Here is a 15,924-nt window from a genome sequence, read left to right as displayed (position 1 = left end):
AATTTGTCTAATTTTGATTTTGTCAGGGAGCTAAAAGGATTTTAACCCAAAAAACTTGGAGGCCATCCATTTTCGCTCCATAAGGGGTGAACTTTGAGACGGGCAGATTTTTTCTTTACATTATAATCATTGCATTTGCATGTTATATATAATTATTAAAAAAATAATGTATATTTTTTAAAGAATTACATTTCACTATTTAGTTGATTTTAAAAACAAATAGTAAAAATCAACATTCCTGCTAATTATTCGTCTCTCCGCGTAGTTCCGTACCTGGTCATCAACCGCCAACTGAACTATCAACTCCCGGTCTCAGTACCAGTATCAGCACTTTTATTTTATTTATTTCTTAATCAATAATTTACCTACCCGCCGCAGCCTACCCTACGCCGACAACCATTTAAGCTGTAGGTTTTAATCACCTTCCTCACTATGGATTCAACCTTCTTCTCATTTCTCTAACAACCAAAAAAGTTGGAAAAAAATGGCTACTCATAATCTTGCTGTTATCCTCAAAAACCCGTCAAACGACGCTGAATTCCTCCTCCTTAAGCAAACTCCACCGCCTAAATTCAGCGAAGACCAGTACGATTCTTATGTGGATTCTGATCTCTGGGACCTTCCTTCCACGCTTCTCAACCTTCAACACGATCACTCCTACTCTGGGATTGTTATCCAGGGCGCCCAGTCCTCTCACAACATTGATTTGACTAAATTTGATGTCCAACTTGCTCTTACTGGGGTCAATTTTATTTCCTTTTTAAATAAATAATTTCATTTTCGAGTTTCTGTTATCTGATGGTGGTTAATTGGTTATTCTTTCTAGGTGCTGGAAAAATTGGGTTTAACGGTGAATGATGTAGGGGAGTGGAGTTTGTTCAAGTATGTGGAGGAAGCTGAGTTCGGGCCTGAGTTTCCAGTTAATACTGTGTTTATTATGGGCAATTTGTTGGACGGAAATCAAAATTGTCAAGGTATGTTTATTGTACTCGTTCATCAAGCTAAATATAGTTGGTTTAAATTTGTATTGGCTAATTCTTCTAGAATCTCGATGCTTATTTCTAAAAATGCATAAGAGAAGTTATTGGGTGAAAAAATAAAGTGGAGATTTTTAATTCCTAGATTAACTTGATCTACAAAGGGCTTCAGGTGAGAGTTTGTTAAAGTTGTAATATTGATCAAATTGGGGCTCGCCAAAAAGAGGGCAGGTTTTATCTTTAATTGTTACCAAAAGCTTATTAGCTATGAAGCTCGGACACACGCCGGAAAGTCCCTCGTACCTATCTCAACACGTTATCCGACATGGACATGCCGGAATACCTACCGGACACATCAAAATACGGAAAAAAATAAAAAAATCAGATACGGCAAGACACACAAGGACACGGGATTTTGGTGGTTGAAAATAGTTGAAAACATCATAATAGTGATAGAAAATCTCTGTTTGAAACCTAGATCTAGACTTTATTGTTAAGATTTTCTAGACTCTAATCTGGTGCATGTGATTAGGAAGTTCGGAGAGATATAATGAGGGTATTTTACAATATTTCGACACCATTGACAGCGGCTGGAGTGGCAGTGGTGACCCTGTTCTGTATCGTGTTGTACCCGTATTGTGTGTCTGTGTCTGTGCTTCATAGCTTATTAGAATGTTATTGTTCAAACCCTATGGGTTATGATTTTGTTGATTCTGTCACCAGAATATGCTGTAGCACAAGCAACTTATTGTTAGAAATGCTCCATTACTTGTTCAGGGCTGTGTAAGTGGATGTCTACTGAAAGCTGTCTTACCTGGCTTCTGGAGGTGAAACCTTGTAGTGATCGTGTAGGGCCTTTGGTAGTTTTTGCTCTTATAAATGACTCATTGCAGTCAGCTGCACGGACATTACCACCCACGTTGCGTTATCAGGTTTGCTGTCTTTCGAGTGACTAACTGATAATGATCTATCACAGCATGCTGCATTAGCCATAAGGAAGAATGTGGTCTAGACATTAACAATTTTAGGGGTGTTTATGACCAAATTTTATGAAAGTATAACTTCTAAGGGCAGTAGATTGATTCTTAATTCCCTATTATTAGAAATCCATCTCTTTGTTTTCATGCTTCGATGAAGTTTGCTCCAGAAAGGCGAGTTACTGGAGAGATGATTAGGCTGTGCTTCTTAATTTTTCAAAGTGAAAATATGAATATGAAAGTCCACTGCCTACTTCTAGCAAATGAAGATTCTATTGGCAAAGAATCTTTAAGTACTACTTTTAAGATTGCAGATTTTTAGCCTCTGATGTCCAGTTGGCTTGAAGAGTTTTTCTGGAAGTTTAAGGTCTGCTTTTCTGGGCACGTATTTTCATAATTTTCAACTTATAATACACTTTTAGCAAGTACGAATTTGAAGTGTACAGAATTGATGTTTAACTGCTAGTGTGCTGCTAGATACAGGTAGTTCCTAGCGCTTGTAACAATATAAGTCTATAAGACTATGAATGGAGTTGTTTATTCTCTGCTATGTACATCATCCTAGAAATAAAAATTGATTTATTTCTCATCTATGTGCATACATTTTGGGTTGCCCTTTATCAGAGTTTTTATTGATCGTATGACGTGTATTCGTCATAATTTCTGGAATTTTTAAGGAAGAATTCCTTTATGAATGTAAAGGCTGTCAGCCTCGTTTTTTTTAACATCTTTCATTAAGTCTCCATAGGAATCCTTTCTTAATGCTTGCGTCTTGGAACATATATATATTATATGCATATGCATATACGTATACATATATGTATACCTTTATGTACACATATACATATAAAATAGGATTTGGCTTAAGATTGTCCATCTTATTTTACTTGGAGAAAAAGGATTGACATTTTTAATTGTCGTGATTACTTGAATTTAGAATTTAGCATTAAAATGTCTTTGTGGACTGAGATTTATTCTTTCAGGAGTATCCTCCTGGAGTTGTAATTCTACCTATGCGAAGTAAAACAAGGAAGCCCTTCCTTACAACGAACTTGGTAATATTTGCACCTAAACAAGTTTCAGATACAGTTGGGGATTGCAGCTTTGTTGCTCATGGAGATGCATTGATTGTGGATCCAGGATGCCGACATGAGTACCATGAAGAGGTATGAAAAACCTATTTGTTAGCATGAGTTTTCCCGTGCTTCCTTGAACAAACTAATTTCATTATGAGCTGCATTCTGCTATGTCAGAGTTATAGTTTCAGTATGTTGTCCAAGTTAACACCTCACTTCCTTGAAAACAAAAAAGGTGTGCTTATCCATGAATTACTTCAAACAGGATTCTTTGCTGGATTTCGTAGTTTATCTCTCAATAAAAGCAGTAACCTCTAAGTGAGCTTGCAGCTTCTCTGGGAATTGTGAGATGTCAATTTAACTGGTCTTTCAGTTCAGTATAGAAGTTATTTTTACAGAAGCAACTTGAGAGTGATTACATAATGTTCAGTTTCCTAGTTTGATCATGAAAGGAAAGTCTGTGCATTACAATATAGGTGGCATCAGTTTCACACTTTATAGTATGGGAGCATTTTCACATATGAATGGAATATTTCTATAGCAATTACTTTTTCTCTTTTGTCAAAAACAAATTAAAGGCTAGATACTCAAGTAAAATGGGAAAAGAAGACGATCATATAAAGGTGTGAATCTTTGTTTAGCTCAGTACCTAGTCCATATCATTATAAAATAGTAAACTTTTATCAACACCTTAGAAATTTATATGATTTTCTTTTTGTTTATGGTTATGTAACTGTGTAGTGTTCATTTTGGCATGTTTTACATATAACTCAACATGATATTGACATTATTGTTTCGTTTGATCAGCTCAAGCAGATCATAGCTTGCTTGCCTGAAAAGTTAATTGTCTTTGTTACTCATCATCATCTTGATCATGTTGAAGGTCAGTTTCACAAAGTATTTCTATCTGATATTGTGTGATTTTTGCATTATTTAACATTTTTCATCTATCTAATTACCTCATTAAACCTAGGTTTATCTTTCTTAAATATACTTATTTTCTGCCCTAAAATTTCTCAAAATAAGTGCCAAAGGTTAGAGTAGAAGGCCAAGTCGGGGGGGTTGAACAAAGGAAACCCTGAGGCTAAATTGATCCAGCATCGCAGTGCCAGAACAGCGTTGCAGTGCTGGCTCTGCTGAAATTTTGGTGCAACAATGCCCATTGCAGTGCTATAGTGCCCATTGTGGTGCTGTAGTGTCAGTCCCTTTGGTCAGTTTTGTCATTTTTTCCCCTTTTTTATCTTGTTTTAATTTTCACCTTTGATTCGGCTGTTTCTCACAAAGAAAGATTCTTAATTGATTTTAATCTACAAACATGAAAAATAAGTAATAATTTTTAATTTTAAATATAAAAATAAATATGGAACGTGGTTGGTCTCCTCGGGATTTCTCCTACGTCACAAGCAGCCCTAGTGTGTTATCTCCAATGGTGCTCTACATGGATGATTGCTGGAGCCTTCATGAGTCTTGGGGTTTTTCTAATGCTAGTTGTACGATTGACAATCACAAACAAAAGTTATGTTCTTTGGTTTCACATTTTGACTGAATAGAGTTGTAATGGCTTATGGGTTTCAGTTAATGTGAAACAAATGAGGCCTGGAGGCTTAGACAAGGGCAGCTAGGGCTTAGAATGCCTATTGCAGCTTTGTCTTGGATATAAATAATTATCAAGCAAACTAGAAGTTGTTAATAAATATTTTTTTTTCTAAAAGTTAATAAAGGATTTACTTGTGTTACTAGTGTTAAAACTCCAATATTGAAGCACAACAGTTACCTTTGGACTCCTAGTGTTTAATTTAACTTTAAACTGTTTAAATGAATTCATCCTCATATAGCTATAGGTTCGGCCAAGACAGTATAATTAGGATTAATTCTCTTTGATTTATTTATCAGATGAATAAATTAATCTAGTCCTTTAATGTAGCAAGTAAATTCAATCTTTTATCCTTCTAAAGGCTAGCCAAAATCTAACACCCAAGTAAGCAATGTCTTCACTGATTTTTCTTAGGATTTCAGAGCCTGATTTCTGTTCGACTTTTCACAGTCTATATAAAATCTGAATAGCTTGATTTATGTTGTCAATCTCTTTAGTAAACACTTTCACATCACAAGAGTTAGAGGTTTAGTTAAGTTCCAATTCTCAAACTGGGACTTGGAAATCAAGACGACAATTTTGTAATTTCAATTTAGTCATTTTTGAGAAAGCCAAATTTGGTTGATCAAATTCTACCAAAGGGAGAAGTTTTTTATCTATTTGAACATTTAAAAGAAATTTGGTCAGGACATAGTATGTAATAGTTAGGAGATCATCGTACCCATGTCTTAATTAGGACTTTCATGAATGTATGAAACAATACATTATCTTATTCTTTTTGTATAAATCAACACATTATCTTAATCATGTATCAATCTCATCCATTCTTAATTGAGAGATTATCTTATCCAATTAACCCTGTCCACTTTGTTTAATTTTAAACATATATGGATTTTATTCAAAACTTGTCATCAAATTTTCGAAATTGAAGTTTTCGAATTTTTAGCTTCAAATTTTACCTTTCATTTGCGACAAGTTTATTTTACTGTATGTGACTCAATTTAACTTCACTATGATTCATGCCATGCTCCAAACATCTTACCTTAGGCATCCTTTCTTGGGACCCATTTGTGATGAGTTGAAATATGACAATACTCATATAAGATGACATGATATCTTGCACGTCAGAGTGCTAGTTACACAACTGTCACATGAGAACTTTTTCCAGACACCTGGATGACTCCACTGAGTGAAGTTCTCAAAATGGGTCATGTTCGATGAACTTGTTTCCCAAACAAGTGCCTACTTGTTCTCCCAAGTATCCCCATATTTTAACCTAAGAGATCTGTTCTTTACTTCACAAGTAAGAAGGTAACATGTACTAGTCTCTTGTCTTGTCAATGTCTTGTCTTGACAATACTCAACAAAAACGTTTTCTGGAACATGAATTTATGCATAAGAATTCCATAATTATGACTTATAATTCCTTTGCCAGGCCTTGTATGTTTCATGAAATTCATCCCATTATTACCTTAATAATTTAGATGTTATTGTACTATCATGAAGGAAAATCTTGTATTACTACCTATTAGTGATGAGTTTGCTTTGTTAACTAATATATCTTATTTCCAATCTAATTGGCACTAGGGCATTTGTTCATTCAGGTTATATTGTAAAAAATGATAATAAATGGGGAAATTTTGAATCGACCAGCTTGCTATTTGTAGATTATTGGGAGCTTTTTAACTTATGGCTCATGATTAAGTCTCCCATTTGTTTGGGCTGTTTTTACTAAATTTTCATTATTTTCATGGGAGAAAAGAACAATCATCCTTGATCAATGTAGGATTTAGGGTTGATATGTTCAGGCTGTTTAACGAATAGTGAGGTTGATATGATCATGATCTTGTGGGAAAAAATTTCTTGGACTTATAGATAGGTAGAAACCTATCTTCTAATATCTAGTATCGAGCTTTGAATAGGGAAGTAGTGAGCCTTTTAAGTAATTGGCTCATTGTAGACACTCAGTTTTGGCTACTAACATTTATCTCTTTCCAGATACGATAAAATTATGTTTTAGGAAATTGCGCTTTTAAGGTTAATAACAAAGTTTAACTCAGAACAGATAGCAATGTTGCTTCACTTAATATCTCTTCCGGAAAAACAACTGTTGTTTGGAATAGTTGTTGTTCAGAACAACCGTTGTTTGAGAATAGCTATGTCTGGAATAGTTATGCTTAGAACAAGGTTTCAGTTCGGTTCACTTTAGTTTAATTGGCTAATTGATTTTTTGCTCACCCTAATTTGGAACCATATTTTCATGTTTTTTCAAAATGTTATATACTTCAGGCTACCCCTTACGATTTCCATGCCAACTGAGATTATTCTTCCAAAGTAACGTGCTCTTAGTTGTATATTAATGATTATAATTACTTTTCTAGATGCATAATATGGGTCCATTTGCTTTGCTGTCATGAAAAGTCTATACTGAATATATTGATTTATGGTTTTTCTCAGGTCTTTCAATTATCCAAAAATGCAATCCTAATGCTACACTGCTAGCGCATGAAAATACTATGCGTCGCATTGGAAAAGGTCAGAAATGGTGTTTATATTTGAATTCTTATCATTTTGTTTCTATAGCCTATCTGCTAACCCTACTAGTTAAAAAGGGAGGCACAACTCTAAGTTTACTTTCCTTTAATTATGGATTCACAACAAAAGGCTACTGAGGATATTTTTCTTTCTTTAACTTGCGAGGCATATTAGTAGGTAAATGCCTCATCCAAGCCTGATGATTCATTGCATGACTGAAACAAGTATATACCCTATTAAATAGTTTGTCATAATGTTACTCATAAACTTGACATACCTCAAGATTCTTTGTTTCATGGCTTAGTTGTGGTCATATGTTGACAGGTGACTGGTCTCTTGGTTATACCTCAGTTTCTGGAGAAGAAGACATTTTAGTTGGTGGTCACAGATTGACTGTCATTTTTGCTCCAGTATTTCTCTTATAACTCTTGATCTCTTACAAATTGTTCATTCTGTTCTTTTTGATTAAATGATTAGGTTGCACTCTAGTCTAGACATTGTGGCCTGGTCCTACCTAAACAGACAGATTGCAAGATAGGAAAAAATAACGGGGAACATATTTTTGAAGTTGTGACGTAGTAATTTTCTTGAAAGTTAACCTTGTGCATTACTTATCCTCATGTTGTTCGAGTTAAACTTTGAATGAGATTTATGGAAAAACTTCATTGATATTCTCAAGTAGGGAATACTTAGAACTTAAAGCCAGGAGCTTCTATATTAGTTGTACTCTATTATGGAGTTGTTACATTTGTGATTTTGGGATTGATAGTTTAACTCATCAAATGGAGACCAAAACCTTCTAGCTCATTAAAGGGTGATTGAAACCTTAGAACTTGAACTGCTAGGGGTTCAAAATTGATTATAGTCTTTGCCTTTAGTTTGATTCTTATTTTTGTCCATCCTGCAGAACTCTAAGGGAGTTGTCTACCTTAATGTACTGACACTTTAAACTTTTTTTATTCATTAATAATTTTCCTTTTAAATAGAGGTTTACCATTCTAAGAAAGCAAAAATATAACAGCAAACTATTTTAATTTATTAGGAAATTTTATTTAAACTAATAAGCAAGTCCTAGGAAATAAAATCATAATCAAATTGTATTGAAGATATGTTGACCATTGACTATTGACAGGCTTGTTAATCAAGGCTGATCTGATTTCTTAAGGCTAAAAGTATTGGGATTTTATTGATTCTATTTCTTGTGAAGATTGTATTTCCTTAAGTAGTTCAACATAGTTGTCTATATATATCCATGTAAATACTTGAGTTAATTGATAAGAAAAGAGTTCCTATTCTCAACAAGATACGCATTGTACTGAAGACCAATTCCTTTAGTTTAGTTTAAATTTATTTCACCCTTTTGTTTAAATTTAATTTGTCCTTGTATTTAATTTTGTGAATTCTTGTTATTTAAATTTCTTTTTCTTAGTATTATTTTTGTTATTTGCTTTTACTTCTTGTATAAATAGGTAACTAAATTAATTAGCAAAATCATCAGTTTTTTGGCTTCTTACTCAAAACCTCTTTATGGTATCACAAGCCAATTTTCTCTAACCGAGTGAATAATCTTTCTTTTCCATCAAATCTTCAAGATCGTTATTTGTTCTTTGCTCACTCTTCTATTCATTCCTTCATGGCTCAAGTTGTAACTAATGCCAACGCTCCTCCAACTCCTTCAAGCATCTTGGTTCAATTTAATCCTGTCTCCCAGCTTCCTCTGAAACTCAATGGAAGCTCTAATTCTTCCAATTGGACTATCAATATAGGGTTTGAGTAGAGTTTGGTGTCTCTGGGCAATAGGTAGATGGCTAGGTGGCATGGTAGAGCTAGGGCTTAAGTCATTTGGGTGGATGACAAGTTTAGGTCAGGGCGGGTGGATGAAAGCTTAGTTTGTGGTTGGATTTCAATTGATGGTAATTGAGTTTGATTGTGAGGCTTGGGGTGAATAATGGAGTAGAAGGTTTTTTGGATCAGGTTTAAAGAAAAAAAATGACTTGTTGTATATGAGTTTATAAAGGGCTAATGAATAAGATAAGGAAGTGGAGTTGGTTATGACTACCACGGTTTTTGTCGAGATGGGTTTAGGAGGGTTTGATGCATAGGATAAGGTAGAGAGATAGGTAGAAGGTGCCATGGTTTGGTTTTGTTCAGTTAGAGGGTTTACCTTCGTATTAATTATACCGCTACTAACCTATTTACTGGCAATTGTTTTATCTATTCCTTGACACATTTGATCAAACAATTGGTTTTGGTTTTAGCAATACTTTTGTGAATATGCTACAATGTATGACCTAATATGTGTTCTTTGTTTGCACATACTCGAGCTTTTTGCGTATTTCTGCTCTCCACTCTGTCAACCATTGTTTTGCCATTGTTGAGGATTGTTGGCTTTGATGCCACATTCTTACATTCATGATTTTGGGATTGATAGTTCATCTCATTAAATGGAGATTGAAACCTTAAGACTCCTTAGAGAGATGCAAACCTCTTTAAGGTTTTGATAGAAATTCTGCTTAGCCTTTTATTATTTCATATGTCCCTTTAAATAAGGACCATGCTTATTGCATAAAGAGGAAACGTTTTCTTCAAAGGAAAATAAATAAACTGAAATAAAAACATAATCAAGAAACTTAAGGAAAAAAATAGGAGCGTAATCCAAGCCTTAATTAAAGAACCCAAATTAATGACCTTTCCCAACATATTGACACGTAACATTTGTTTACCAAGTATTAGGAAGCCCAAGGTGCAATTCCTGGTTGACAATTCCAAGATCATAAAGGTGTTTATCAACTAATATGGCATCTGCAAAACAACATAATAAGAATGCATAATTATCAGTGCAGTGCTTGGCTAGTTTGTCTGTATATCATCTTCACTAAATGATTACATGTTCACTTATAATACAGCAAATGCCCCTCTTCTTTATGATCACTAATTTTTTTGATCTCTTATATGAAATTTGGATATGCAACTTTCTCTTTTATCTGGATCTAACAAAATTATTCTTCTTAATTCAGGGACATACAGATAGCCACATGGCATTGCTTGATGTTAGTACTAACTCATTAATTGTGGGCGACCATTGTGTGGGGTAAGACTTTGTCGAAAATTCTTGTATAATTGTATAGAATAATAAAAGAATCTAAAAGGAGATGCTTTATATGTTTGTGCATGAAAAGTACGATTTACATAACTCTAGTGTTTGCTATCAGATATGCATATTGACATTGGTGAGATGAGTGTTTGCAACAGATATGCATATTGACATTGGTGAGATGAGTGTTTGCAACAGATATGCATATTGACATTGGTGAGATGAGTGTTTGCAACAGATATGCATATTGACATTGGTGAGATGAGTGTTTGCAACAGATATGCATATTGACATTGGTGAGATGAGTATTTGCAATCAGATGTGCATATTGACATTGGTGAGATGAGTGTTTTGCAATCAGATATGCATATTGACATTGGTGAGATGAGTGTTTGCATATATTTACTTTGGTAGAAAGAAAGATTTATCTTCTTCTTGATTAAACTAAGGTTGTTTTTGATAAAATTGGGACTCAAAACTGAAAAATAAGTGCTGAAATTTGCACGTTGTATTTGTGCTTTAAAAATTGTTTGCTCTGAAAATTTAAAAGTTCAAAAATATACAATTAGATTGTTAATTGCAAATGCTGAATCCAAAAATTGTATATTTATATTTTATCTGTATAGCATTTGAGTTGTATAAAACCATAGATTAATTTGTTTTGAGACAACTTCAATATAGTTTTAGAGATCTTTCTTTCACTCTCCATGTTAGTGTACTTTTTTATTATTAGAAACTAGAGGCAAAAGATTACTTGGAAACAAAAGCTTATTATTACTATTCATTCATATATTTTAATACAATTAATAAAATTGATTAATCTCAAGAAATTTAGAAGTTTGTCTCGTTATAATGTCAAAATCATATATGACTGGAAATTTTACTTTCATGAAATTTATTTTTGTAAATGATGAGCTCATTAGGCCTTAGGCTACATACTATAGGTTTATACCTCTTTCCTCTCAATAAGCTCCGTTCCCTTACTAAGCTTGAACTTAAGGCTGTCATTCAAGATGAAAGTCCTAAAGTTATCTAGCCATTGGGTTGTTGGAGTGAGACAAGCACATGAAATTACAAAAGTAAAGGGAGAAAAAAGAAAGAGATATAAAAAACTTTTACTTGTTGAATTGTGAATAAATTTGCTATAGTAGATGTTAAAACAAGGTTCTACAAAAAGGGTCTTTTGCAAAGGTTTGAAGATTAAAAGAGATCCATATGTTAAAATTGTTTAGCAACTAGGATTCAGTATTAAAATTGTCAAATAGCAAAACTTTTAGATCCATCTTAAGCAAACAAATCCTACATTCATTAATAATTAAAACTTAATACTTATATACATGTATTAGCTTAAAATATATTCTAGCAGGTGATGACGTGATAAGTTTTTGTTAATTTACTTAAAGAAAATAGTTGTGGAGGCAACCTTTTGGCAACTTTGATTTTTCATTAATCAGAATATGTTTCAAAAAATTTAATCTTGCTTAATGAACAGAGCAGTTGCGTCAGACTGGATGTGAACTTTATGTTGTGGGGACTTATGCCCATCCAATCCCATGAATGAAGATGATTTAAAACCTATGGTTTGAGATTGGTCTGTAGCTTTTAAAGGTTTTTAGCTTGTTAAATATATGGATTATTCACTTAAGTTCCTATTGTACAATGGGTTGCAGAAGTTTGTGTCTTGAAAGATGAACCCATGAAAGATGACTTGATTTTGAACCTAAACAAATAATATAAGCTTTTCTATTCTTATTTCTTATTTTATTCATGGAACTTCCTTGTTAATATGCCTGTTGGTTTGTTACAGTCAAGGAAGTGCTGCTCTGGACATTACTTCTGGTGGAAACATGACTGTAAGTGCATTTAAAAGCCATAGTATTTCTTTTTTTGGCATACTATTTCAGTGGCTAAATTCAATAAGCTTTATTTATTCAGTTCTTGTTTCCTATCATTTAACTAAACATTAGGTAAAGTTTTTCTTTAATTGTTTTTTAATTTAAATGTTATGGGAGAACATGAAAGGCATATTGAGAGTGTAATAGTAGAATTTTATTTTCTGAACCAAGACCATAACCAAGTTGATTGTTGGCATATAATAAATGCATTCTTTCTGAAGTTACTTCTGTTTTGCTTCTTTTAGCATCAAATCTTTTTGTATGGCTTCTGCTACTATCTATGTTATTAGCTCAATCTTGCCGTGCAGATTTTATTTTCTTCAACATAAAAGAAATGGTTCTATCTCAGTTTTCTTAATGCAACATCATGGCTTGAATGGTGCTGATAGCAGTTGGGGAAAGGGAACAGTGCTAACTGTGGAGAAACAGGGGTTCCTTATTATATATTGAAACTTAAATCAGTTGGGTTTAATTTGGACCTGAATAAAACCCTAACCTCCACAACATTTACATAGAAAAACCCTTTACCTTTTTATTTGTACCCAAATACTATGTTACGGGTATGCATGTATGCTCAATTTTGTCTAAGTTTTTCTATATATTTGGAGAACTAGACCCTCATATCTATGTCCGAATATGTGTTGGGTATGGGTGTTGAATACCTGTATTTTAGGGAAGATGAAAAGTTGGAGTAACATAGCACAAATAAGCCCAAAATATAAATTGATCTTTTGTTTGAAATAGGAAGTTATTTGGGTACAAATGGAAGAAATGGCTCATCTTGTTACTATAAGAGTATAGGGGCTTAAGAAATGTAGAATAGCTCAGGAGTTGTTTAGAGTATAGGGGCTTTTTTTCTACTTACTTGAGCCTTGTTGTATAACATTGTTCCTAAAAGAAATTTCTACTTTTTATGTAGGAATACTTCCAAACAAGTTACAAATTTTTGGAGCTTTCACCACATACCCTGATCCCCATGCATGGGAGAGTCAACCTGTGGCCAAAGAACATGCTTTGTGGATATCTCAAGTATGAAGCTACTACTTCTTTACCCGAATTATTTGGAAATCTGTCATGGGACCCTAGAAAATCTCTTGTTATAGCTAAACAATTGACAATTAGCATTTCTCATTTCTGATTATCTTTTCAAGTTTTATGTTTTATTTTGGTAATATCATTCATAGGTAGTTACACTAAGTTATGCAATGTTGAGAAATGATAAGTATGTATATATATATCAAACCTCATTTTGTTTGTTGTACAACAGTATATATGGTGCCATTAATAATTTTTAATGGACAATATGATTCTCTAGCATCATGGAATTGCAAACAACGTAGAATTTTTCTTGACAGAGAAATTCCTTCTTATCAGGAACCGAAGGAGTAGAGAAGAAAGCATTTTGAAAGCCATAGAAAATGGAGCAGACACATTGTTTGACATAGTTGCTAATGTGTATTCTGGGGTAGACCGCAGTTTATGGACTGCTGCTGCATCAAATGTCAGGCTACATGTGGATCATCTAGACCAGCAAAAGAAGCTACCAAAGGTATTATTTACCAAATGTTGGGATAAAATATTTGTCTGTGCTTATAATCGATTGCATGTTTTTATAAAACTGCACTGAGTCTCTACTCGTCATTTTCCTCATATCTAGCATGTATTGTTCTTTAAAATTTTTGTTTGATTATTAATGTCATATAAAATCAAATCAAAGTAACTGAAATTGGTCAACTTGTACTCGTATGGATTAGGAAAATGTTAGATTAATTACATATTTTAACAGTACTTTTCAGGTCCATAGTTATACATGAATCTCCAGCATGCTTTATGCTGAAATACTAGTTGAAACATTTTTAGAAGTTCCATCTGAAATTGCTGGAAACTTGACACCACGATTAGATAGTTGAATATTTTCTCATGCATGCTTTTAAATGATTATTTTCCTATATTAGTTGGTATTGTGTTCTGTTATCTCTCATTAGATTTCGTATGGTCGTAGATTCTATGTTGGGTCTCTCCATATAAAGCCAATTGGTTTTACATTAGAAGTTTAGCATGGTATTAGAGCCCAAGGTGATTTTGTTCTTGTTGCCTCTTATGAGTTTGTAATATGGTCAGCCCTTTCTCGGTTTTTAGCCCCCTTACATGTCAGGGAACTGTTAGGGTGGTGTTATGTCACACTGGTTAAGTACCTCTCTTTTGGTTGTTAGTATTGGGTTTATACTTGAAGAGTGTGGAGTGATATTTTTCACATTGGTAAGTCTTGGGTTTCTTGTACTTTTATATCAAGTTGAGTGTTTCCATTTGTCTTCGATGCAATTAGAATTCTTCTTTACGAATTGGATAATATTTATTGATATTTACAATAAAGATATTTGAAATGATAATTTAGAAATAACAAGTAAAACTGTGGTCAATACAAAAATTTTTCAACGTAAGTGTATGTAAGGAAAGATTTAACTAGTCACCGGAACTAAGAATGTATTATATTATAGATTATTGATACTAGATAATTAGGTTGGTTGTCCATTATCACCATAGCTATGTATTGATGAGTGTGGTTTATGTAGCTTCAAATGATTAGTATGTGTAGGAAACATACCCTTTTAATTGTTGCTATAATTTATATCTTGTACAGTTTTGAAGTAGCATGTGCCTGAGGGACCTATGGTACTTAAAATTAGATATTCCTTTCAGATTTAAAATTGTTAGGACAAAGCATTCCAGTGTTTTTACATTATTGAGACGAACTGGAACCTTTACTGTGAGAAAATGCAGGGCTTCTCTATGGAAAACTTCATTGGCAGTCTGGTTGCATTTGAGAGCCTTGTGGTTGCTTTTGAACCGAGCTCTGGAAAGCTTTAACATTGGACCACCACTCACCTACCAACCTTCTCTGTTGGATGGCTTTCTTATACATGCAGCTTCTCTGATTCACATAGCTAAGGAGATCCTGAAAACTAGTACATTTTACATGCAATTATGAATTCATGTGAGATCTAAACCAGTTTCATTATCTGATGATAAAAATTCACTAGTGATATTTAATTATATATTTTCTTCTGGGGCTCATTCAGGTTTTGCATTTTATCATAAATTGGCTATTGGGATAGAATGTTTCGTTATCCGACCTAGTGTGCTCCATTGAATCCTGTAGGAATTTTCTGTTCAGAGGTTCCATAAAACTTGGGTGCCTTTCTTTCTGAGGTGGACATGTGCATATGTTAGTAGCAGGATTCAGTTCAAGTGTCCGAAGCTGAAGATATCTAGTCTGCTTATTACTGGGACAGTGATTGGCATTGCTGGGTATTCACTGGGTAAAAAAGCATGCTTTCATTTGAGTAAAACAGGGAAAGGGGCATGATTTGGTTTTTGGAGTTCGTGAGAGGCTCTGGCAGTCATCTAATGGTAATTCAATAGTCAATTATTATTTTTTATTTTCTAGCATATATAATGGATTGCAAAATGGTTTGTTGGAACAACAGCTTTATAGTTGATATTATATTTGTTTGAATTGTTATATAGATTGTGAAATGTTAATGGATGGTTATGACATCATGCTAATCCTTGTGAGGAATAGTAATACTATACATGTCAAAATGGCATTGTAGGTTAATTTCAAAGTAAACCAAATGAAGTGTGGCTGGTTCAGCATGATAAAATGTAGATTGGTATATACTTCAACAGATGATGAAGAAAATATAGAAATACCAGAATAAATGGATATTGATCAAACAGATCCTTATGGTAAAAGAAAAATAGAGCCAGATCTT

At 33.6% G+C, this 15,924-nt stretch overlaps 1 protein-coding gene across 3 annotated transcripts; it reads left to right on the top strand.

The window, feature by feature from the left end:
• The first annotated feature begins 247 nt into the window (after positions 1-247).
• Positions 248-15,706, top strand: LOC105794762 (uncharacterized). 3 transcript variants are annotated; one of them, XR_008194553.1, is made up of 13 exons: positions 252-742; positions 827-974; positions 1,755-1,909; positions 2,938-3,120; positions 3,838-3,913; positions 7,082-7,159; positions 7,484-7,569; positions 10,177-10,250; positions 12,061-12,106; positions 13,068-13,177; positions 13,523-13,697; positions 14,930-15,143; positions 15,229-15,276. XR_008194553.1 is itself a non-coding variant. In XM_012624068.2 (12 exons), exons 1-12 carry the CDS (start codon positions 485-487, stop codon positions 15,513-15,515), a joined length of 1,596 nt encoding a protein of 531 aa, XP_012479522.1. In that variant the 5' UTR covers positions 248-484; the 3' UTR covers positions 15,516-15,706. The 3 variants fall into 3 exon arrangements, 2 of the variants coding, with proteins under 2 accessions (XP_012479522.1, XP_012479523.1); XM_012624068.2 differs by lacking the exons at positions 14,930-15,143; positions 15,229-15,276 and adding an exon at positions 15,309-15,706 and having other exon boundaries at positions 248-742; XM_012624069.2 differs by having other exon boundaries at positions 14,930-15,706.
• Positions 15,707-15,924: the final 218 nt, after the last annotated feature.

This window comes from Gossypium raimondii, chromosome 3 (genome assembly GCF_025698545.1).
Source record: "Gossypium raimondii isolate GPD5lz chromosome 3, ASM2569854v1, whole genome shotgun sequence".
Lineage (NCBI taxonomy): Eukaryota > Viridiplantae > Streptophyta > Magnoliopsida > Malvales > Malvaceae > Gossypium > Gossypium raimondii.
This window is presented reverse-complemented; position numbering and strand designations above follow the sequence as displayed.